The sequence below is a fragment of the Aethalodelphis obliquidens genome, unplaced genomic scaffold (assembly GCF_003676395.1).
Source record: "Aethalodelphis obliquidens isolate GAN/ISIS:26980383/991018 unplaced genomic scaffold, ASM367639v1 scaffold28, whole genome shotgun sequence".
Taxonomy (NCBI): Eukaryota; Metazoa; Chordata; class Mammalia; order Artiodactyla; family Delphinidae; genus Aethalodelphis; species Aethalodelphis obliquidens.
The window spans coordinates 12528731-12553806 of record NW_020837972.1 but is presented as its reverse complement, the minus strand read 5'-3'; the positions used below and the strand labels follow the sequence as shown (position 1 = coordinate 12553806).

The window sequence follows — 25076 nt, the reverse complement described above, 5'->3', positions numbered from 1 at the left end:
GGTGTCTTGTTATTAACAAACCCCTTTCAGCCACGCCTGAGTTTATGTTACTGCAGTGATTTTTGGAAAGCACCTGAGGAAGGGGCTCGTTGCCAGGGGAACCAACCAGGTGATTAGAGGGTTGGAACTTTCAGTCCTATGCCCCTGACCTCCTCGGAGGGGAGAGGGGCTGGAGGTTGAATCGATCGCCAATGCCCAGTGATTTAATCAATCATTCCTATGGAATGAGGCCTCCGTAAAAACCCAAAAGGATGCGGTTTGGAGAGTTTTCAGGTTGGTGAAGATGTGGATATTTAGGGAAAGTGATGGGCTCAGGGAACACAGCAGCTCCACACCCTTTCCCCATACCTTGCCTTGTGCATCTCTTCCATCCGGCTGTTCCTGAGTTATACCTTTTATAGTAAACTGGTGAATCTAGTAAGCAAAACGTTTCTCTGAGTTCCGGGAGCCACTCTAGCAAGTTAATCAAACACAAGGAGGGGCGTCATGGGGAGCTCCGACCTGTAGCCAGACTGGCAGAAGCACAGGTGACAACATGGACTTGCAATGTGGCTTCTGATGTGGGCGGGGCCGGGGGGGAGCAGTCTGGCAGGACTGAACCCTTAACCTGTGGGATCTGTCTCCTGGTCGAGAGTATCAGGTAGATGGTGTCAGCACTGAGTTGAATTGTAGGACACCCAGCTGGTGTCGGAGAATAGCTTGGCAACGTCGGGGGAAAAAACCCCACACATCGTAGTAACCTATTCACAGGTTCTAGCGATTAGAATGTGAACGTCTGTGGGAGCCATTATTCAGCCTACCATAGCCTACTCTCTGGCCCTCAAAGATTCACTTCCACCCCGTATGCAAAATACATCCAGCTCAATTGCTCTGCACTCACAGGATTAATTCACTCATTCATTAGAAATATAAGGAGAACCTAGTATGTGTCAAGCTCTTTTGTAGACATTGGAGAACAACTAGTAGAGTTCACATTCTACTGGAAGAAGAGAGACATAAGTGGTTTTCTTGAAGAGTATGTTAGATGGTGATAAGAAATTTTAGAGAAAAACGAAGCAGGGCAGAGTGACAGAGGGTTTTAAATGAGGCGGCCAGGCAGGGCTTCCTCAATTAGGTGACTGAGAAGACTTGGGCGGGTGAGGGGAAAAGCCACACACATCCAGGGGTGACCGGGCAGAGCTGTGTCTGTACGCTAGCACAAAACCTTCTCATACATCCTAGCAGTACCTTCAGTCAATATTTGAGCAAAATGGGACAGAGGCCCTGCTTTTACGGAGGTTACCTTTTATAGGAAGAAATGTGTTTATCATCGAATTAATGATAAACTTTGGGTCCCACATCCAAGGCGCCTTCTTTCCTCATTCTACATAAACGCCCTCCTGTTGACTTACAAGTTCATCCTGTGTGTTCCTTTTCTAAAACAGGGCCTCCAGGGAATTCCCTGGCGGTCCAATTGTTAGGACTCCAAGTTTTCACTGCCGAGGGCCCAGGTTTGATCCCCGGTTCCCTGCAAGCTGCAGGACATGGCCAAAAGAAATAAAATAAAACAGGGCCTCCAAACAGTAAAGCTTCAGGCCCCTACTGACTGTAAAAAGAAGCACGACCTAAAAGCTTCAAGTCGTGTTTTATTCGGGGACCTTACTGAGGACTCTGGCCTGGGAAGGCAGCCTCTCAGATAGCTCTGGGGAACTGTTCCAAAGTGGAAAGGGAGGAACCAGGATATACAGGAGTTCTTGCTGAAAAAACAAAAACAAAACATGTAGTTGAACATCAAAAGATTACTGCTAATCACAAAAAAACAGACATCTCAAGTTAATGATTTTAGTGCTTTTCTATATATGAAAATATGCAAGGGTCTGGGCTTATTAAAATCATTCCTTTGATAGGCATCTTAACTATGTAGGGCCAGTACCCTGTTTTTCTCCATCCTGAATCCCCCTCAGGGTGCACCATCGGGGGCAGCTGATGGTTTGATGGCTCCAGCATTCTTTGTTTACTGAAATGGGAGGCAACATTCTTTGTCCACACCCCGAAAAATTGGCCCGTGCTGGTGGGTGAATCTGATAATCACACCAAGGTGTGTATTATGACAGTTTGGGAGTGTGTACTGAATGAATAAAAGGGGTTCTGCCAGGGCAGAGACAGAAGCAGACTTAGTCTGTGGTCAGCAGACATGTATTTCTGCAGGCAAGATCTTGAGTTAGACCTAAAGGATGAGTAGGAGCTGCAGACACTCCAGGAAAGTGGCCCTGGATTAGCAGGTGGGAGGGAGAGTCTAGGGGCTGTATCAGAAGAGCAAGGATGTGTTTGTTTATTTCGAGAACGAGGAAAGCCATAGAAGATGTTGAGGGGGATTGAAATGGTCTCTCTAGTTGGACTGTGGCGATCTCGTGGGAGAGGAACGTCGAAGTCCTCCAGCCAAAGATAACCAGAAATACACCGATGGTCCACAAAGATAGGGTTATTCTTTTGCTACAGCAGGGAGAGGGCACCCAGGAGGAACTCTGGGGAGTCAAGGATTTGGGCTTTTGCTAGGGCATTTTAAACAGGAACTGGGGTAGCGGGGATGAGCTCTGTGTTAAATACAGTCAGCAGTTCAGCGAAAGGATACATTAAAAACTTAGAATTTTCCCTGTTGCCAAAATGGAAAGAGACACATTCCCTCCTTCCTTTCTTAGAGTATTTCCTTGACAAATTCTGTATGCGTAAATCTTTCCTCTGTCTCTTTGATACAGATGTAAATCTTTTCTGTGGGTGCTATTTTTATTTTTTTACTATGGTAAACTATACATAACAGGAAATTTACGATTTAAATTTTTTTTTTTTTTTTTTTTGGCTGTGTTGGGTGTTCGTTGCAGTGCATGGGCTTTCTCTAGTTGCGGAGAGCGGGAGCTACTCTTCGTTGCAGTGCGCGGGCTTCTCATTGCGGTGGCTTCTCTTGTGGAGCATGGGCTGTAGGCGCCTGGGCTTCCGTAGTTGCGGCACATGGGCTCAGTAGTTGTGGCTCACGGGCTCTAGAGCGCAGGCTCAGTAGTTGTGGTGCATGGGCTTAGTTGCTCTGTGGCATGTGGGATCTTCCCGGACCAGGGCTCAAAGCCGTGTCCCCTGCATCGGCAGGCAGACTCTTAACCACTGCACCACCAGGGAAGCCCCACAATTTAAATATTTTTAAGTATACAATTCAGTGGCATTAAGGGCATTCCTCTTGTGTAACTGTCACCACTATCTCTTTCCAGAACTTTTTCATCACCCTAAACAGAAACTCTGTACCCATTCAGCAATAACCCCCCATTCCCTCCTCCCTCCCAGCCCCTGGTAAACCTCTAATCTACATTCTGTCTCTATGAATTTGCCTATTCTAGATGTTTCACAGAAGTGGGCTCATACAATATTTGCCCTTTTGTGTGAGGCTTCTTGTACTTAGCATCATGTTCTCAAGGTTCATCCATGCTGTTGCACGTGTCAGTGCCTCACTCCTTTTTATGGCTGAATACTACTCCACTGTATGTCTACCGTACATTTTGCAAATCTTTTCAAACGCTAAATAAGCCTCTTGCCAATGTCACAGCCCAGAAATGTTTCTCTTAAGGGCCTGGGAACCATCTCTTTGAAATGTAAATATCAAGAAAGGTAGTGTCCTTTTCTCCCTGCGATGTGGGAGTCTAAGCACTCCATTTCAGGCTGTAACCACCAGCTTATCACAAAGATGAGCAATTTTATTATTCCTTGAGACAAAGGCAGGTAGTACAATGTGTACCCCATTTGCCAGGTGACCTTAGGATGAACTTGGAAAGAATAAACTAGGCAAAGTGTGATCAGGTCCTCTTACTTTTTAAGTGAATGGTAATTTACAAGCCACCATTAATCTCAGAAGCATGTACATGATGAAATGTTTGGCTGTATACAAAAGGGTGGGATTTCTTTCTGTCTTTGTAATCTCATTAGCAGGTTACCTGCGATGTGCATCACCATCTAGTTTAATGCTTGTTCAACAATAAAACTGTTCTCCTTTCCTAGGGTTTGGAGAGGATTTTCTGGATCGGCAGGAGAGTTTAATTTTAATTTGTCATTGAAAAGAAATGCATAGTCGTTCACAAGAATGTCTTACCAACCACCTGTGCAGCTGTGGGGGTCTGCCTTCCACTTAACGGGCTGCAAACCTTACCGAGGTCTGCGTGTCACCAAGGCTGATATTCATATTCTCAGGGCCAGGCCTGAACTGTTAAGAACCACCCTGGAGACATGGACTGGGACAGTGGCTGAGGAGACAGAGAAGGAGATAGATTTGAGAAATATTAGGAGTGATCTTTTAGAGAAGAGAATTGCTTTCCTGTTCCCACAAAAAAGTTTCTCTGAAGAAACTGAGGCACAGAGAACTTAACCTCTGTTGGGCATTTGAATACAGGTAGTGTTTCCTAGCACACTTTAAGATCTCAACACTTTTTCCAGGCCCTGTGGGATCTTGAAAGCATGCAGTGCTTGAAAGCAGAGACTCTGGAGCTACCACCTGATTCCAATTCACAGTTGCCCGGCTGAGCCCTTCCCCATTTCCCGACCTACAAAATCAAGAGCACAAAAACAAGGTTGTTTTCAGCTCCTAGGCTTTGGGTTTATTTCTTATGCAGCAACAGGACCTGATGTATATGTATTGTTTCATTTAACAGGAAGATCTATTGTTATCCCCATTTTATAGATGTGGAAATGGAGGCTTGGATATGTTATCCTCTATGGGGCATTGGGATACAGAGGGTGAGGAAAAGAGAGGTCGCAAGGATGGCAGCAGGTTCCAGTTTTGCAGGAAGGGAGGGATGGTTGGCCCTTTCCAAGGCCGGAAACTTTGGGAGGGGACAAGGTAAATTACAGGGGGTGGGGATGGGAGAGAGGCGGGGGAGGACTTTGAGCTCCTGGGAGGCAAGGACACTGTCTTATTCACCTCTGTATCCCCAAGGCACACAGCCCAGGGCCTGTCACGAAACTAAACTGAGTTGGAAAAATAAATAAATAGGTGCAGGCACGGAAGTAAGAGAGTGCCCACCCACAGGTGAATGGGAACTCCTGTTTGGAGGATTCAAATCCAGGTTCGACCACTTTTTGTCTCTGTGACTTTCAACTAGTGACTCCCACCTTTATGAGCCAGGTTTTCCTTATCTGTAGAACGTATATAAAATGTGGTACCTATGGCAGAGGGCTCAAATGAGGCGTCCTTGAAGAACGGATTTAGAGTGTTTGGCAGGGCACCCGCTCATGAATATTAAGTTTGTTATTATTACAGCATATTACTGTTTAGCATACAGTCAAGCAGAGTCAAGCGGATCTGGATTAGAATCTAGGACAAGGGACTCCCAACAAGTCCATCTATCTCCCTGAACCTCAGTTTCCCCATCTGTAACTTGGGGAGAAGAACAGTTCATAGGGTTATTTGTAAGGGCCGACGAGCTCATTGACAGGAAACGCTCCGCACACATAATAAACATGGATGCCACTATTATTGTCCATTCACAGCTTCCAGGCCCCACCGCGCTGTTATTTTCCAAAACGCATTTCCTTTCCTTGGCCACAGCTCAGCCCTTCGAGAGCAGCTGGGGCCGAGGGGGTGTGGCCACGGGCGTGGGTGGGGCGACCGTGGCGCCCACCCCTCAAGGCGGGTGGGCGGGGCGAAGCGGGGCGCCCTGGCGCGCGCGCGCGCGCGCGGCGCCCCCAGGTACGCGGACAAGATGGCGGCGGCAGCGGTCGACAGCGCGATGGAAGTGGTGCCGGCGCTGGCGGAGGAGGCCGCGCCTGAGGCAGCGGGCCTCAGCTGCCTCGTCAACCTGCCCGGCGAGGTGCTGGAGTACATCCTGTGCAGCGGCTCGCTGACGGCCGCCGACATCGGCCGCGTCTCCAGCACCTGCCGGCGGCTGCGCGAGCTGTGCCAGAGTAGCGGGAAGGTGTGGAAGGAGCAGTTCCGGGTGAGGTGAGCCCGCCGCCCATGCCTCCCGCGCCCCCTCTCTGCGCCCCCCGGGGCCCGGGCCTGGCCGCCCGGAGCCGCCACCTCCCTGCCCGCGCGCGGACCCCACCCCCGCATCCCACCCCCGGACCCCTTCCCGCGGACAGACAGACAAAGGCCTCCAGGCCGCCGGCCCCTCGGTCCACGCCAGGCGGACCCGCCGGTGTCCAGATTGCGCATTGGGAAGCGCCCAGCAGCCGGCCCCTCCATAAAGGATGACGACCGTGGTATCACGGCTAATCCATCATGCGCGCTTCTTTTGTGCCCGACTCTGTGCTAGAATGTTTACACGGACTGGGTGATGCAGTGCTGCTTACAGCCCTTTGAGGAAGCGGGCGCATCCTCCCCTGGCTGTTGGCTGAGAGCACAGATTTCGGTGTGGGACCCGGGATACAATCTGGCCCTGGCGTACTCGCCGTGCGACCTTGGGGGTAGCGACTTCCCTTTTTTGAGCCTCATTCATCGACTTTAAACGGTGTTGATTAGACCTACCTTTTACTGTGGTGATTAGATGAGCTGATGTATAGGGAGCATTTACACAGGGCCCGGCTCTTCGGAGGCGCGCAATTAATGTTGACTGTGATTGTCATCACTATGATTGTTGTTGCTCCCACCGTCCGCATTTTATAAATGGGGAGTGGAAACACAGTATTCATACTGCTACGCCAAGGTCACGCCGTAAGCGAGTGCGTGCGTGCCGGGTGGAGATTTGAACTAGGTCCATCGCCAGGGCCCCTCTGACCCCTAAACCCAACCGCTTTCCCTGTTTTCCAAGGCTGCCTTTGATTCGTGTTTGTCTGCCTTTGAGGCTCTCTTAAGCTGAGGGGGTGTTTCTCTCCTTGTAGGTGGCCTTCCCTTATGAAACACTACAGCCCCACCGACTACGTCAATTGGTTGGAGGAGTATAAAGTTCGGCAAAAAGCTGGGTTAGAGGCCCGGAAGATTGTAGCCTCCTTCTCAAAGAGGTTCTTTTCAGAGCACGTAAGGATCTGTTGATGGAGCTCTAAGCATTTGCATGGTAGTGGTGTCTGCGTCTGGGTCTGTAGGCATGAGCTCATCCAGCTCTTTTTGCTATCTCCCTTTTCAGTGCTCTCACAATCCCTTCCTCACTTAGATGGCTGCAAGAGTCATTGTGTCCTTTTCCTGCTATCCAGCAACGTGAAGCCATTTGTCCCTGCCAGCTTTACTTTTCTAAAGCCAGAGAGAATGGGGGGAGAGGGGGAGGGAGAGGGAAGGAGGGACCCGCGGCGCAGTGATCAGCATTGTTTCTCCTTAATTGGGTTGAACGTGTATTTTGCAACCTCCACACGATTGGGGGTATACAGATTTCACCCAGTTATTTTCCAGAAGCGTTGCCAAAATTAATATGGTTCTTCTCTCTGGCTTTGCAGGTTCTAACCAGTAGTGAACTGCATTATTTGTTAAGGTAACAGAGGATTAAGACATGTCTAAAATCAAGACATCCCTGTAAATCAAGAATTATTACTCCCTCAATTAAATCGTCTTGTATTCATTATCCCTGGAAAGTTATTTTGTTTGTTTTTTAATATTGCTGAAGTGCATGGGTTGGTTGGTTGGTTTCCCTTCCACAGAATCTCTCACAGAAGTTTCTGTATCGGCTCCTGATTCTTAACTTTTTGTAAATTCTGGAAAATAGTCCACGCTAATATTTTAAGTTTATTTCTGATCAGAGGTCTAGAAATGGAGCCAGTCTGATTTATTTTACTATCCTGGTTTACTAAAGATTAATTCCTATTTCTGATTTTAATTACTATTGCTTAATGGAGTTCATACGTTTTGAAATGTTTTCAAGGCTTTTCAAGTTTTGAAAGGGAAAATTTGAACTTTGGACAAATTTGAACTTGTTCCCCTATAGAGAATAAAACGAACTATTTCCTAGTGTAATTCATTTCTATAGATGTTTGTTCATGTTAGAATGGTCAGAATTTATGTCCTACTTTGGATAAGCCATACGCTGGCTAAGAGCATTCATCATCACAGGTATTCCATTCTGGTTTCCATGTGTTTGCACATACATATATGTGGGTGCTGGATGTGTTTAATGCACTTGGACATGGGCTGCTAGTTTGCTGTCTCTACTTACAGTCCAGCTGGTTTTGTATGCATACTTAACAGCCTGTGCCTTTGTCTAATAATAATGCATTGTTGTGTTTTTTCCCCAGCTCCCTCTTTCCCTGTACCTCTGCTTGATTAGAAGCGTGTCAAGGACTTTGAACATAACAGGAGTATACTTAGGATTGATCTGTGGGTGGATGATTACTTTGGCTCAGGACCCTTGTATTCCTGTGTTCTCAACATGCACACAGGTTGACAAGAAATTTCCTGGCTACTTTCAAAAAGAAAAGTGGGAGAAGTAATAGAATTTTAAACCAAGGGGAACTTAAAACTCATTGGTACCACCACCTCAATTTACAGAGGAGAAACATGCCCAGTCGGTTAAGAGTTGCCCAAAGCACTGGACTTCTCTCCCTGGCCCTACACTCCTAGTTGAATACAACGTAGACTGCACAGAATAGTTGTTGTGAATTAGGAGATTTTTGTATTTCTAGTCCTCATTTCAGAGCTATTTTTCTTCTCATTTCCGATGTAAGTTATCGCTTTCAGAAATTCCAGTCTTTGAAGATATAATTCATTTACAGCTAACAGTTATGATCTGAACAAATGATTGTTACTCCACATGTTCCTTTGCACCTCTAGTGGGTGGGTGGTGCAAGGTAGTGTGGGAGAGGTGTTAACCACTTCCATAGAAATGAGCAGCTTTGTTTGCAACTCAGATTTGTGTGTGAGAGTGACAACAACATTCTTACTCGTTACTGAGGCCTCTTTGTGTCTCTTCTTCATAGGTCCCTTGTAACGGTTTTAGTGACATTGAGAATCTTGAGGGACCAGAGATATTTTTTGAGGATGAACTGGTGTGTATCCTAAATATGGAAGGAAGGTAAGCTGTAGATTTATCAGGGATTTTGTTAGTTTGTTTGTGTGTTTTAATAATAACCCCAGAATTAATTGCTGTAATTTGTATGTGACTGAACTGTGGTCCATGTATTTCCAAATAGTTCATGTTACATTCATGTTGCCATAGTTATATTTTTGAAAAATTCCGTGTATATAAGGTAAATACACCAAGACAATTGATGTTTAAAGAAATGGTGCAAAAATCCTTTTGGGAGAATTAATATTTAGTCCTCCTATGGGTCAAATACTGTGCTCTGGGTACTTGTATCTGTATATCATTTGGGTAGTACAGATTATCTTTTCTTTGTTGTCATCTCTTCATCTACTACCACCAAATTTGCCTGTCATGAGTTGAATTTAAAAAATTTAAAAAATTTCTTACATATGTCTTAATGTAATGGATAATTTTTTTTTTTTTTTTTTTTTACAATTTCTGAATTCTGGTAAGCAGTAATCTTACTTTGGCGATGAACATTATAGATATTTGGTTGAGCCTTTTTTCTCTCCTGATTAAGAAGAATCCATTCTCACTTGGTTGTTGCTTAAATTTTTTTATGCCTTATATTTTCTGCTGTGAAGGTTAATTTCCAGTTTACCTGAAAGATGACTTGGCTTCCAGCTTATCTGGAAAAAGTTAAGCTTAACCTGCGAAAAAGATTTTCTGCTCTAAAAGTTCTAGAAACTTTACTAGTGATGGAAGATAAGAGTGCTAGTTTAACATATTCCTTAAGAGAGATTATTGTGAAATGTCTCACAAACAGGGAGCAAGACATTTTTCTTGTTGTTTTCAAGGGGGTTTAGGAGAGAGAAATATCTATCAGTGGAACAGCTGTGGGGAGAGGTAAGATGTGTCACTATTCTAGGCCTTGGATGAGTTCTGATGCAGAGGTCATTTTTCTGTTTCTATTTTGGTTTATCTATAAATGAATTGAAGTGGGATCTAATAGTCAGGATTGTGCAGCCTTAAAAATAAAAGTCGACCTGGCTTTTTTACATACATACACATAAACTTTTAGATACATAAATATTATACATACTCAGTTTATTGGTTGTTTTGGGTTTGGTTTGATGTTTAGTGCAGACTTTTATTTTTTTTCTTATTTATGTTGTTATTTTCCTTCCTTCTCCCTCCGTTTGCACTGCCCTTCCCAGCCCCCACTCCCGTAATTTATGATGACAACCTAGGTTGTTTGCTTCCATGCTAATATGATATACATGCGGATGGAGGGGGATCGTCACTTTACAAAACTGAGATCAAATAATAGGTACTTTTCAATATCTTTTTTTCCTCATTCAACATTGCCCCGTGGAAATCTATCCTAATCAACGGTAAAAATCAAATTCACTTTTGTTAATGGCTGCATACTGTTTTGTAGTGTATACCATAACTTATTTAATCATCCCCCATTAATGGGTGACCACTTTCTTCTCCATTTTGTTACTAGGGAGGGTGGTGTTCCTAGTGCTTTCATTTCTGAGTATTAGATTCCTGGGGATGGGTTTCCCAGGTCAGACTATAGAATGTTGTTTGAAAAGCATAAGAGATAACATGTCCTTGAATAAGAAGACTTACCATCATGAAAATGTTGATTCTTCCAAAATTAATACATAAACTTAGTGCTTTTCCAGTTAGGATCCAACAAGAGTTTTGGGAGGGGAGAGTTCTGTGTGTTTTGAATGGATAGTATTGTCATAAAACATATACAGAATAGTAAATTCACAGGAGCCAGAAAAAACAATTTTTAAATAATCACAATGGGAAACTTGCATCACTAGATATTAGAACATATTATGACACTACCTGTTATCAAACAATACAATATTTGAATAAAAATAGATAGCTACATCAGTGGCAAAGGATAATTCAAATTCATGTCTCAGCATAACAGATAATTTAATATATTTAAACTCAGAGGAGAGAAGATGGGTTATTTAATGAATGGTATTGGATATAACTGAATATCCATCTGGAAGAAAGTAAAACTTGTATCATATACAAAAATTAAATTCCAAGAGATTAAACAACCTAAAATTTAAAACTGTCACAATGAAAATCCTTCAAGAAAATAGGAGACTTCATGTACAATCTGGGGATACCTCCTTAACCAAGACTGGTAATGCAAAAGCAATAAAAAAAATAACGACAAATGATTTTGCAATTAAACAAATAGACTTGTATGACCAAAGAAACCATAAACAAAGTCAATAGAATCCTTAAAATTTCTAAAAAGAAATTGAAAAATGTACAAAGGATAAGAGGACAGCATTCTCAGAAGAGCAAGTCCAAGTGGCTGGCAGTCAAGTAAAAAGACTTTTAAGTTCACTCTTCGAAGAAATGTTAAATAACAATGAAATATTGCATTTTTCCTTATCAGATTGGTAAAAAAAAAAATAGAGACTAAATATGCACAGCCACTAAAAGTGTGTATCGTTATAGTCGTCTTAGAAATTATCATAAGTACATTACCCTTTGGCCTGACAAGTATTTTGAACCTAAAACGGGGTTGTTTTTTAATAATAAGGAATACTCTCATGTTTGTAAGTGTTTGGGGATGACGGTTTTCATGAAGGACCCTCTTTGTATTCATTCCTGGCAAATGCTTGTTGTTTGGATATGGAAAGCATAGGAAGGAAGAAGGGTAGTTGGTGCTAAGGCACCTGTCCCTGGGTATTTAAAAACAGTTTACATTTATGGTGTTCTATGTGGTCTTAAAAGAAGAGTACATCCTACAAATAAAGATTTGAAGCAACATATTAAAAGGGCATACACTATATCTGGGAATATTGACCCAGAATGACCAGCACTGAGACATATTTCAGTAAAACTACTAGATTTTAAAGACAGAAAAGTCCTTTGAGGATCCAGGCAAAAAAGACAAAGCCACTTATAAGGGAGAACAAATCAGAAATCATTAAACTTTTCAACAGCAGTACTCTCTGCCAGAGAAAAAAAAGAGTAACACATTTAAGATACCCAAGGATGGAAAATGTCAGCCAAGTATTTTTATATCCAGCCAAACTGACTTCCAAGTGTAAGGGCTGTGGAAAAACTCATCCACTTGAAAGAACTCAGGGACTTCTTAGCCCTACCTGAAAAATATGCTAGAAAATGAGCTTCAGACAACCAAAATAACTAGAGAGACCCTGATGCAAGAACTAGTGGTGAACATTAAATACATATTTACTTGTAGAATTAAATCCAAGTGACAGGTGATAGGGGAAAAAGTATTGTATGTGATGGCTGTAAGCCCTGACAGTGTAGATACAACACAGCTGTCCAGAAGAAATGAGCAGAGGACGGGGGAGATCGTGAACAAAATATTTAGGTGTTTTCAGGAATCATCAAGGTGATAAGAATATTGGTCTTGTTATTCTGAGGCTGGTGTGTGTGTGTGTATAGAAGAGAGCGAGGTAGAATAAAGCAATGAGTGATGATGTGGTATTCTAGCTCATCACTGGTGTCCTGAAGAAGCAGGATTCTCCTGGAGGAAAAAAGGATATAGACACAAAACAGAAGAAGGTAAAAACTGTATAGTTCTGAATTTGAATTAGATGTGTCAGTATGAATTCATGAGATATTTTATGTTTAAATACGTGTAGGTATATGTGTGTGTGTGTGGGTACACACCCTTATACACTAGACTTCGTATCTGCCCACTGAAAAGGTCTAGAAACAATAACCAACCTAGTAGAAATGATCATCCCTAGCACTCAGATTGTGGTCTTCATACTACTCCCCATCAAAAGCAGCCAGGGTGTTTGGAGAAACGCCTGATTCTAGGTCCAGAGCAGGAAATGTAAAAGATGACCCTGGAAGCATCTGGGAAGCCTAGAACCAGGTAGCGAGAAAAGTAGCAATATTTCATGTCAGAAGTATTCAGGGGCCAACGTGAAGAGGCTTCCTTTGGCCAAAGATGTAGCGATTTGAGCATCAGTGTGGACAGTAACTAGAATGGGTGGAAATACAGCAAATATGTTTAGCTCCATGAGTTCATAATAATACTTAACAACAACTAATTGGTCACCTTTGGAGGATAATAACAACCCAAATTATTATTTTGGAAAACGATAAAGGGAAAGAAGTGAATATTTATCCTGCCTTTTCCTACATACTATGCCACTGGGGGACCAAATAGTAGGTGAGGGGAAATTATTCTTTATAGAAGTATTCCAGCTAATAATTAAAAGGGATGGCTGCATTAGAACATCACCACTTCATGGCCTCTAATGAATTAACAGACCTGGGCCTTTGAGTAGCAATGGCTGCTGACATCACAGAAAGAGACAACCAAGGCATGATTGCCTCCTTGTGGAACTCACTACCGCCTATGAAGTCGTCTTGCCAAGTAAATGGAATCTGAATCTGATCAAGCCTCTACGTCCAATTTACAGGAATTTAGAAGACAGAAGAACATGTTATGCTACACCATGTGGATGCAGTCAACAAATTCCAGACTATGGGAAAGTACAGGTCAAACAACCAGGTTTCTTCAACAAATAAAATACAAGGGGAAAAAAGATGAAGGGGGATCCTGTGAATTAAGAGACTTAAAAGCATGTGAACAGACTAGTCTGGAGTGTTTAGGGATACACATTTGCAAACTCTAGAGGAAAGCAAGGTAGTGATGACCATTGAGGTGTGGTTGTGATCATTGTCACGGGGGGAGGAGAGGGCCCATGGGGAGCTTCTGGGTTTTCTGCAGAGTTCTATTTCCTGGCCTAAGTGGTGGATACAAGGGTGTTTCCCTTATAATAATTCATTAGGCTATTCGTTTGTTTCATGTGATTTTCTAGATTGGTATACTTTACAGCTCAAAGGTTAAAAAGCTAGTAAAACCTAGGTCTGCTCATTTTCTCTTACTCCCTGAAGATTGGAGAGTCCTTTATTTATGAAGCCAGGCCAATAAGTTAATCATTGATTGTCTCCCTCCTACTTCCCATAATCCCTGTGCATATTTGGGAGATCTGATGAAGAGTTTCACTCATTCAGCAAGTATTTACTGAGCATCTGCTGTGTGTCAGACACCATTCTAGGAGCTGAGGATACAGCAGTGAGCAACGCTTAAAAAAAAAAAAAAACCTTGCCTTCATGGAGCTCACAGTCTAGTGGAGAAGAGAGATGCTTAACAAAGTTAAGATATTAATTATATTAGAAAATGAGAAGTGCTATAAAGAAATATTAACCAGGGGAGAGGGTAAGGGAACGATGGGGGGGGGTACAATTTTAAATAGAATGGTGGGAGAAAGCCTTACTCAAAGCGACATTTCAGTCAAAACCTGCAAGGAGATGAGGGCACAGATTGCAGATCCCCAGGGAAGGAATGTTCTAGTCAGGAGGAATTGAGTGTTAAGGCCTAAGGTGAACTCCAGCCAGGTGTGAGGAAGGAACGGCCGGGAAACCAGCATTGCTGGCGGCTGGACTGGGTGGGGAGGGTGATACAGGAACTGAGGGCAGACAGGTAACGGGGCGAGAGTTTAAAGGACCTTTTAGGTCATCATTAGGACTTGGGCTTTTATATACTTTGATCGAGGTGGAAAACCATTGGAGAATTTGGGGCAGAGGATTTTTGTGCTATGACTTAACATGTCACCTGGCGCCCTCTGGCTGCCATGTCGAATGTAGACTGTGAGGGGCAAGGATCAAAGCAGGAAGCTGCTATGATACAGACAAAAGAGGACGGTGGTTTAGATGAGTTGGACGTGCTCACATTTCTGATATATTTTGACGATAGGACTAAGAGCATAGGTGGATGGATTGAATATGGCTGTGAGAGAAAGCAAGGAGTCAAGGATGGCTCCGAGGGTGTCCTAACTGGATGGTGGAGTTGCCTTTATCTGAGATGGGCATGACTCTAGGAGGGGAAGAAAGTTAAGGTCTCATCAGATACTGAAGTGGGATGTGGTTGTAGCAGTTGGATATACAGGTGTGGAGTTTAGGGGAAAAACCTGTTCTGGAGAATAAATTGGGGGGTGTCAGTATGGATGGTGTCTGAAACCTTGAGACTGGATGAGATGGCAGTGAGTGTAGAAGGAGAAAAGCAGCAGCCCAAGGTCCGAGCGGCCAGAAAGCTTCCAAATGCCTTTCTCCTGTCTCCTGAGACTCACCCAGCTCCCCTGACTTCTCAGGTTTCTCTTTCATTTCCTGTTAGTAAATCTGAAGCCAAATGGATAACTGTTTCTTGAATTTCAGCACAGCTAATTTAGTGTTAAATTACAAATGCCAAACCCTAAATTGTGCTGTCTGCTTCCATGATAAGTACTATATGCTTGTGAGCCGATTATACTTTTCTTGTTAAGTAGACTCTTAACGTGGTATGATTAGTGTGAAGTAAAAAAATGGATAATTGAGAATTTTAATATCTTAATTCTTATTGACTCATTGCTTGCTTGTTTGTTTATTTGTTTTTTCCAGAAAAGCTTTGACCTGGAAATACTACGCCAAAAAAATTCTTTATTACCTACGACAACAGAAAATTTTAAATAATCTTAAGGCTTTTCTTCAGCAGCCTGATGACTATGAATCATATCTTGAAGGTGAGACTTTAACACTGATATTTTGATAGGCAGCTGAGTTGTCCTTAAGAGCAGCAGTGAAAGTGGCCCTGATGGAAAAGCAGTGGAAAAGTAAACTGTGCTACATGGGCCTCTGGAGGTTGGGTTGTATGGTCTGATCAATTAGGTAGGCAGAACGATTAAATTCAGAGCTAAGATCTGGTCAGAATCTTTAGCTTCAGCTAAAGAGACAGTGTTTATAAAGATGCACCATCGGGCTTCCCTGGTGGCGCAGTGGTTAAGAATCCGCCTGCCAGTGCAGGAGACATGGGCTCAAGCCCTGGTCCGGGAAGATCCCACATGCTGCGGAGCAGCTAAGCCCGTGCACCACACCTACTGAGCCTGCGCTCTAGAGCCCGTGAGCCACAACTACTGAAGCCCACGCGCCTACAGCCCGTGCTCTGCAACAAGAGAAGCCACCACAATGAGAAGCCCACACACCGCAACGAAGAGTAGTCCCCACTCGCCGCTACTAGAGAAAGCCTGTGCACAGCAACAAAGACCCAACGCAGCCATAAATAAATAAATAAATAAATTTAAAGATGCATCATCGGTTCAAAGCATGAGGCTGACATTTTAACTAATGAGGTTAATTCCCTGTCTCTCTAAGCTTTGAAACCTCACTTCAAATCAGAAATAAATGTGTCCAGTTTTGTCTCCATGTGACCTCGAGCAAATCCCTTAACCTCTCTGGTTGGAGTTTAATGAGGACAAAATGTTCTTGCGTGTCAGTGAGTCTCATTGTCCATAATGAGAACTGAGTGGAAAGAAGTCCAGTGGACAGGCAGGATGAAGGGAAGAACTTTCTGTTCCTACTGAGTTGAGCAAGAACAAAATGTGACTTCATTTTTTAAAAACTATTTTAAATTCCTAGCATATTACACAAACACTCCCACAAATTATGGTTATGAAATACAGATATGACTCTTCCTTCACTTTCATTCCCTACTCCCAGCGACTTACCCAATTCATTGATTCTTCTTCCTTTCCAGCGTTTCTCATAGTCGTGTCTCCGTTCTGTTCTTGGTCTCACGCAGGCTGTTGCCACCTCTCCCAGCAGCAGCTTTCTAAGTAATACTTGCTTTCATGGGCATCACGCCCTCCTGCTCTCAAGTCAGCCGGCGTGCAGTGCCGGCCTAGTCTGAAACCCAGCCTTTCAGCACTCCATGTGAGCCTGCGACGTGGCCAGCTGATTTCCTTTGTGAAATTAAATCTCTGCCTGCTTTCAGTGCCCTCCATAATTCAGTCAGGCCTTTCCCCATCACTCTCTAAAATGTCCCATTTGCTCCAGCCAGGCCACTATCCTCGCTGGCGCCACACACATACACCTGGCTTCACTTCCTCATTCGAGGTATCCCTCTTCCTTAGGATTCCCTCCTAAATCCTACTCACCCTCCGAGTTCATTTCAGGTTTCACTTGCATGAAGTTTCCCTGATACCTGCAACACTTGCAGATTTTACTGCCTCAGACCTGCAGTAGCGGCGGCTAGTAAACCCTGTCCATCCTCTCTGTTTCCTGTGTGTACAGGTTGTTTCTTCAATAGTCACTGTGTTTCTTGTGTTCCTTGTCCTCCACAGTGTGTAGTGCAGATTCTTATTGATTGATCTTGTTGATTATACCATCCAGAAGGACATGAAGTATCTGCTTCAGTTCATTAAAATAAAATATCCTCACCACCCTGGAATCTTCACATATGCATCCCGGAGTTAAGAGGCATCTTGTGTTTATTCCACAGTCAGGAATAACTTGACAAGCTTTATTTATGAAAACAATTACTTCTCTTTCATCTTTCAAATATTAAGTAATATTATAATTTTCAGCAGCTCGTTCACATCAGTGCTGTGGACATTGGGTAGCTGTTGAAGGTTTTTAACTAGTTGAGTGAATAGAAATTGGCACCAGGGTTTTGATCCTTGGTGACCAACTAGAACCATCTGATGCCGTTGACGAAGGCTAAGAAGCAGCAGTCAGATAGAACAGGCTGCGGAGCTGTGCAGCATAAAGCCCTTCAGCCGACAGGTGGGGGAACTGAGTCCCGAGGAGACCCAGGAGCCATTCCCTGGCTGGTGGCAGAACTGGGGCTGGTGTCCAGGTCTCTTGATACCCACTGGGGTGTAAGTAGGGGATCCAGGTCCTGAGCTGGTTTGAGACCTTGAATTTAAAGTGACTCTACAGCTTCCCGAGTGAAAACGTCCTATAGCAGATGAGCAGGTTAGCCCACTGGGTCTCGGGTTAAAAAGTAACCTAAGGTGGTGAAGAGTAGTGATTTTTGAGAGACAGTATCTCTGGTGTGCTCTGTACAACTTATTAGCTGTGGGTTTCCTGAGTGTAACTATTTAATTTCAAAGTCCAGTTATCTCCAAAGTCCATTTACTAGCTCACCTTTCAGAGGAATAATTTGTTGAAATGGTATATCTGACATTGAGGGCTTTCAACTATTTTTTTTTAAGTCTCAATGAACTGTCTTATAAGTTTTCAGAGTTGTTGGATTTTGAACTGTAAGAAAATTAGGGACAGAGAAGTAGCTTGAAAAGATCTCCTTTATGGTATTTATTTCTCTTCCTAGTAGACTGTGGAGATACGGCATGTATCACACAGTTCTTCTGAGTCCATGACCTCTGAGAGAGTTTTGGTATATTAAAAAAATAATAACGAAATGTAATCTTCTTTGTTGTAAGAATGTTGCTCCTTCTCAGTGTATTAGCAGCAGCCAGACCTGACATCCGCGATAGGAGCCACATCTGGAGGAGTGGTGTAAAGAGCTGTGGCCCCAGGAGTCTGGGGTGAATGACCACTGATAAGAGAAGGTGGAAGGAGGAATTTATTCAGTAATTCTTGTTCATTTCAGGTGCAGTGTATATTGACCAGTACTGCAATCCTCTCTCCGACATCAGCCTCAGAGACATTCAGGCCCAGATTGACAGCATCGTGGAGCTTGTTTGCAAAACCCTCCGGGGCATAAATAGCCGCCACCCCAGCTTGGCCTTCAAGGCAGGTGTGGAACTGCTTTGAATACAGCTGTATTTGCAAAAGAAAACGTAGAGTAATTGATTAATTTGGGGAATTCTGCAGTGCATTCCCATTATGTCCCAAAAAATCGACTGATGATACAACCACATGTTCACCTGGATGATGTAAAAGACCTCAAATACGTATTGTCTTTTCCACCCTGGGTTGGTAACACCTGATGTATATTCTTAGGACATTGCCAGTGTCTGCATGTTAAAGGTTATTTGGGACACTGGTCACAACGTTATTTGTGCTTGTGTCCTCAGAGTAGGTCTCTGTATTTCAGGTGAATCCTCCATGATAATGGAAATAGAACTCCAGAGCCAGGTGCTGGATGCCATGAACTACGTCCTTTATGACCAACTGAAGTTCAAGGGGAACCGAATGGATTACTATAATGCCCTAAACTTATATATGCACCAGGTAAATATGTGTATGATAGAAAATATACTAATTATATATATACTAAGCTTATCTCTGATAAACTGTACAGTTACTGAGGGCAAGTAATAGATTTTGTTCATCTCTCAGTGCCCAGTGAAACTCATTTTTGCCTCTACTGTGAGGATATTGCTGTGGCTTTTACCTGCTTCATCACAGAGCATCCTCTGAAAACCCTTGAAGTAAATTCCTGACTAGAAATAGGACTTCTCCGACTCAGTGTGATCAGTTTGCATCTTGTGAACACTAAACTATGAAACTAACCTTTTTGCACTGGCTTCCAGGAAGACTGGAGGAAATACATGACCAGCTACGTCATTGATGCTTGTTTTTTATTTGCTTCCTACTTGTCTCTGTTTTCGTATCTGTTCTGTTGCTCTCTATGAGACTTGTATTTTCTTTTGTCATATCTTACACACGTTATCTGAAATGGCCTTACGTTCTTCCTAGAAGAAGGAGGACCTAAATCACAGGTCTGCACACTTTTTCTGTGAAGGGCCAGACAGTGATTCTCCTTGGCTCTGCAGGCCACGTACCCTCTGTCCTAACCACTCGGTTCTGCCATGGTCAAGCGAAAGAAGGCACAAACCATACAGAAACAAAGGCATGTGGCTGTGTTCCAGTAGAATGTCATATGTGGGCATGGACATATGAATTTCATACAGTTCTCATGTTTCATGAAATAGTATTCTTTTGACTTTTTTAAACGTAAAGAAATATTAAAACTCTTCTTATGCAAGCCATCCAAAAACAGTTGGTGGGCCCGATTTGGCCCATGGACTGTAGTCCGAGAGCCCTGATCTAAGTAAATGAAATATTCATCCACTTAAGCCTGAAAACCTGTCCTCTCACCTGATGCACAGTAGGTGGCCACTGAGAAGGTGTGGGGAAGGGGTGAGAAGGTGTGATTCATCTCTGTGAAGCTAAAGCCTTCTTTTCTCTGCTAGGTTTTAATCCGCAGAACTGGAATCCCAATCAGCATGTCTCTGCTCTACCTGACCATTGCCCGGCAGTTGGGGGTCCCACTGGAGCCTGTCAACTTCCCCAGTCACTTCTTACTAAGGTGGTGCCAAGGTGCAGAAGGGTGAGCCATCCGTGACACATCATGATTGCCCTGAGGATTCATTTCCACTGTGCTGAGAGGAGATGTAACAACGGAGGTTAAAAGGGGGCCTAGGGTGGTGATGGAACTGGTTTGCTCTTGACTGTATCCACGTCCGCGATCTGCTCGTGGGAGAAGTGCGCTCTGGATCTTTGTCTTATTTCTCAGAACTGCATGTGAATCTCCAATTACCTCAGAGAAAACATTTAATTTTAAAGAACAGGACTAAGAGTTCAGGATCTTATGTGAATCTCAGAGTCCCTTTGTTCTGAAGCAAATCAGTACAAAGAGTTCTTAAAGAAACTGTTTCTTCCCAGTCTTCCGTAAAAATCTCCCCCCAGAAGAGAGGGAAGGAGGGAGGGAGAAGCAAGGGAGAGGGAACTGGGCCCAAGTTCTTCATCCATGTGCAAAAGCAGATATTCAGGTTCTCAGCAGTGGCACTCCTTTTAGGCAAGGTTGGTGACCTGATGCACATTTTGCAGACCAGGTTAATGAGTTCTGTTTTGTTCTCTTGTTTGAGACCTGGTGTCCTATTGGACATAAAGCTCCTTTTCAGCTATAGTCTAGAGAGACGGGTCTCTTTAAAAGTGCCATCTAGAGGGAAAAGAAACATAGTTATTTAATTACATCCTGTTACTTCAAACTACTTCTTAATGACTGGCTGTGGTACTGTTCGGTGAAGTGATGAGTGGAATGATAGAAAGTAGCTGAGCTTTGAAGTTTGAATTTAGACCTCGGTTTCCTCTGAGCCTCAGTTTCTTCCTGTGTAAAATGGGGCTAATGTTTTTCATAAAGTGGTTTGGAGGGTTAAATGAGAGAACCCAGTGCTTTACACGCCTGGTGGAATTTCTCATGCTGGTCTCTATATTTCCACCTCCGGGTTTAGGAAATAAAACTTGTCTGTAAGTTGGCGGCTCCTCGGTATTCTTCCTTATCCCTTTCCCTCCTCTTCTCTCTAGAGGTAACCGCCAGTTAGTTTGAAAGTATTTGTTATTTCCATGCAAATTTAATATTTCGTTACATGTGTATGTTTCCTTGAATAGCGAGTACAGGCTTCCCTTGTTTCCCAGATATAATCTGTTCCTTAAAATGTATTGGATGGTTTCTCTTTTGGATAGCAGGCACCCATTTTCCATTATTTTAAATGAGAAAAGTGCTTTTTCAGCTCATTCCCTCTCCCTGAATAACCCAACCAATTTCCCCCAATATCTCTAAAATATTCTTAAATGCTTGTATAATGGTCCACCAAGGATTTCTGCGTGATATAAAGCATTTAAAACACCAATTACCATGTTACTTACCACAGTGACCTATTGCCGGGCACATTTGTGTGTGGTAACAGGATTGTTTTTCCTTCTTTAGGCTACAGTGAGCATACACCACAATGCAGATGAACAGTGAAGTGGTTTGGTAGTACCCCAAGCACCTGGCAGACACAAACACTGAGACCCATAAAGGGCTGGCCCGCTGGGGAAAGGCCGGGAGGTTGGCGGGAGAGCGCACAGCTGCTGGGCTGCAGGCCCTCTGCGTCCTGACTGGACTGCTCCTCGGGCCCGTGGTCTCTGTCTGCACCAAGACCATAGTGTCGCGTTGACTGTGGCATTATCGTTAGTCCTAATGACTGGTGGGGCGAGGCCCCCACGGGGTCCTTTAGAATTGCCCTGGCTCCTCTTAGCCTGGTGTCCATGTGCAGCTTTAGAATCCGTTTGTCAGGCGCCTCGAAGCTCTGGTATGGTAGCTGGGCCCAGAGCTCCTCTGGATTCGTGGATTCACGTGAGGCGTATGGCCTGCTTGCGCTTCCCTGCTCAGTCTGTCTGTCTGTAAACACATCTCCTTGCACGTTTAAGTCATCTTTAATGTCCTTAAAAATATTTTATTGTTTTCTACATCCAGCTCTTTGATATATTGCTAGATTTATTCCTGGGTACCTTAACTTTTTGTTGCTATTGTAAATGGTAATTGTTTAAATTACGCTGTCTGTGTATTGGTGGTGCACAGGGACATGGTTGATGACTTAGATCTGGGTCTGATTATCAGCACCTCTGCTGGATCAATTATTAGTGCTAATAATTTGCTAGGTCTTTCAGCTTTTCTATGTAGACCGTCATATTGTCTGAATTGCGACAGTTTTATTTCCTCTTTTTTTTCCCAGCTGTTGTATGTTTGTGTCTCTTTTACTTATTCTGCTGGCTGGGTCCTCTTGGACACAGTGAATAGAAACAGTGATAGCAGGCACTCTGCCTTGGGTATGACTTTAAAATTTCATCTCAAACATGATGTTTGGGAGCAGTACCTTCCATTGAGATGATCAAAGCTGCCTTCTGAAGTTGTAATTTGGGACTTCCCTGGCGGTCCAGTGGTTAGGACTCCACGCTTCCACTGCAGGGGGCACGGGTTCCATCCCTGGTCGGGGAACTAAGAGCCTGCATGCCACATGGTGCGGTTAAAAAAAAAGGAAAAAACAATAATAAAGTCGTAATTTGCTAAGAGTTTTATTAATAACTAGGATTTTTTTCCCCCAAATTTCTTTTCTGTGTCTACAGATAGGATGTGGTTTTTCTCCTTTAGTCTGCATGTGGTGAAATGTTTTAGCGTTCAGTCCTCCTTTCATTCTTAAGGAGCATCTGACTTACTCATGTGGATTTTTATACATTCGCTGTGTTTGATTTGCTCATATTTTGTTTAGGATTTTTGCCTGTAAACTTGTGTGCATTTGTGTGGTTCTCCTAGACCCAAAAAAAGGGTTGAAGAGCATTCCTTATTTCTGGAACAATTATATATGTCTTGCTAAAGGCAGGCTATTAATACGACTGAGAAGAAATCTGACTGGGCTTTTTAGCTGCCGAAGAGAAAGTCTCTATCAAAGTGAAACAGTTGCTCAAAGAAAAAAAACACAGCTATCCCTGAAACAAAGTCCCACCTCAATCCCTCAGGAGTCCTCGTAGGGTGAATGCAGTATCGTTAGAGGTCCTGAGGTGAGAACCTGCTTATGTGACCGCCTACCAGCCCGGCTCGGCGTGGGCCACCCCTACGTGCGAGAGCTCGGGTCGTGGAGGGCGGTTCCATGGGAGGAGTGGGAGGTGGAGGCCAGGGACGCAGCTCTCCGGGGTCTGGAGCAGGGTCCCAGCCTGAGCCTCCCGAGCGCATCTGCAGAGCTGAGGCCAGAATCCTTGTGGCCCCAGGTCCCATAACTGTCATCACAGCCTCAAGGGGCCTGGGATCCGCAGACGTTAACTGCTGCTACTCTCTGAAATTAATAGACTGGCTCAGGCATTCCAGAAACATTTCTCTCAACCAGACTTCTGATAGATAGGCCTGGCAGTGAGTTTTAGAGTTAATCTCTCTAAAAAACTATATTAAATGGCATAAACCAGTGCTATTTCTCAAGTATCAGTGTACTGCAATCTTAATACAGCAGAGTGTGTATAGAGGTCAGATTTCAGACTTTGGGCAAGGCCTTGATATTTTCAGTAGAAATGCCACTGTGTTAACACTCATTCTCTGATTTGAGCTACTTATTATGGGGTTTTAAATATTGACTTGTTCAGCTCTGATCTGAGATACGACTCACTACGTGTGCTCTTTGGATAGGGCAACCCTGGACATCTTTGACTACATCTACATAGATGCCTTTGGGAAAGGCAAGCAGCTGACAGTGAAAGAATGTGAATACCTGATCGGCCAGCATGTCACTGCAGCGCTGTATGGGGTGGTGAACGTAAAGAAGGTGTTACAGCGAATGGTGGGAAACCTTTTAAGCCTGGGAAAGCGGTAAGGTTTTCTTGGTTTTCCAGTACTTCCGCGGCGTGTGCGTCTTTGGAGGTGCAAATTACTTACAAAGAATTTTATTTAATGAGCCTACCTGTGATACAGAGAAGCAGCGGATGCTTTGTGGCACAGTTGGGACAGCTGCAGCTATCTACCCACCATGGGAAAAAACTAGTTCCCTTGATGTAATGCTATCCAGACTTAGGATGTGCTGAGTGACTTTTCTTTGAGATCTTTGCAGTGGACTTGGGCGAGTTCTCTTTTATAAATGCTGAAAGCATTCTCCAGTAACAAGAATATTTTAGACTGGCAACAATTATTTTTCACCTCCTAGTGCTTTGCTGTCTTGGAATTTATACCTTTCTATCACTTAGGTAAGAGGACAAACAGAAGTATGAAACAGTCTTGCTTCTGAGTCCAAGGAAAATTGTCTTACAGGGAAAATAGAAATTTATAGATTGGAGTATTAGTTTTCTGCCTAATGGCAGAATTTCTTTTTAAATAAACTTTATTTTTTTAAGAACAGTTTTAGGTTCACAGCAAAACTGAGCAGCAAGTACAGAGAGTTCCCGTTTACCCCCTGCCTCTGGACACACACGGCCTCCCTCATTTCAACAACCCCCCTCCTGGGAGCAGGGTGTTTGTTACAGTTGATGAACCTACCTTGGCACGTCATTAGCACTCCAAGTCCATAGTTTACATTGGGTTTGCTGTTGATGGTGTACATTCTGTGGATTTTGACGAGCAGGTAATGATGTGTACCCACCGCTGTAGTGTCATCTAGAAGAGTTTCACTGACCTAATAGTCCTCCACCTATTCAGAGTCCATTTTTAATTTATGTACAGTGTTATCAAGGTGGCTCTGTAAGGAAAACGGTTACGATTTTAACTTAGTGGAGTACGAAATTTCTATTTCTTGTGTATCTTTTTTTGTTAAGAGTGTTGTAACTTTGCTGAAGAGAGGAAGTATCAGAATCAGAGAACGTGTGGGATTTGTGTCCATTACTTTTAAGATCTGGGCCTTGATAAAGAGGGTCTTAGCTCAGAAGCAAACAGGATAAAACACAGATTTCTTTCCCCACAGGGAAGGCATCGACCAGTCGTACCAGCTCCTGAGGGACTCCCTGGATCTGTACCTGGCGATGTACCCGGACCAGGTGCAGCTCCTCCTTCTCCAAGCCAGGCTCTACTTCCACCTGGGCATCTGGCCAGAGAAGGTAATTATTTTACTTTGATGCTTT

General features: G+C 43.6%; 1 protein-coding gene across 9 annotated transcripts in view; it reads left to right on the top strand.

The window, feature by feature from the left end:
- The first annotated feature begins 5692 nt into the window (after positions 1 to 5692).
- FBXO21 (F-box protein 21) overlaps positions 5693 to 25076 on the top strand; it is a 58836-nt gene continuing 39452 nt past the window's right edge. For 5 of the 9 annotated variants that reach the window (XR_003436718.1, XR_003436717.1, XR_003436716.1 and 2 more), the window contains exons 1-9: positions 5693 to 5953; positions 6832 to 6967; positions 8851 to 8945; positions 15375 to 15496; positions 18364 to 18510; positions 18811 to 18947; positions 19913 to 20049; positions 23659 to 23838; positions 24920 to 25052. Coding sequence is in view for 5 of the 9 variants with exons in the window: in XM_027124701.1 (XP_026980502.1) it covers positions 5715 to 5953; positions 6832 to 6967; positions 8851 to 8945; positions 15375 to 15496; positions 18364 to 18510; positions 18811 to 18947; positions 19913 to 20049; positions 23659 to 23838; positions 24920 to 25052 (1326 nt within the window). In the remaining 4 variants the exon portion in view is untranslated. The remainder of the gene's footprint in view (positions 5954 to 6831; positions 6968 to 8850; positions 8946 to 15374; positions 15497 to 18363; positions 18511 to 18810; positions 18948 to 19912; positions 20050 to 23658; positions 23839 to 24919; positions 25053 to 25076) is intronic. The other 4 variants (XM_027124703.1, XM_027124700.1, XM_027124702.1 and 1 more) reach the window with 4 other exon arrangements.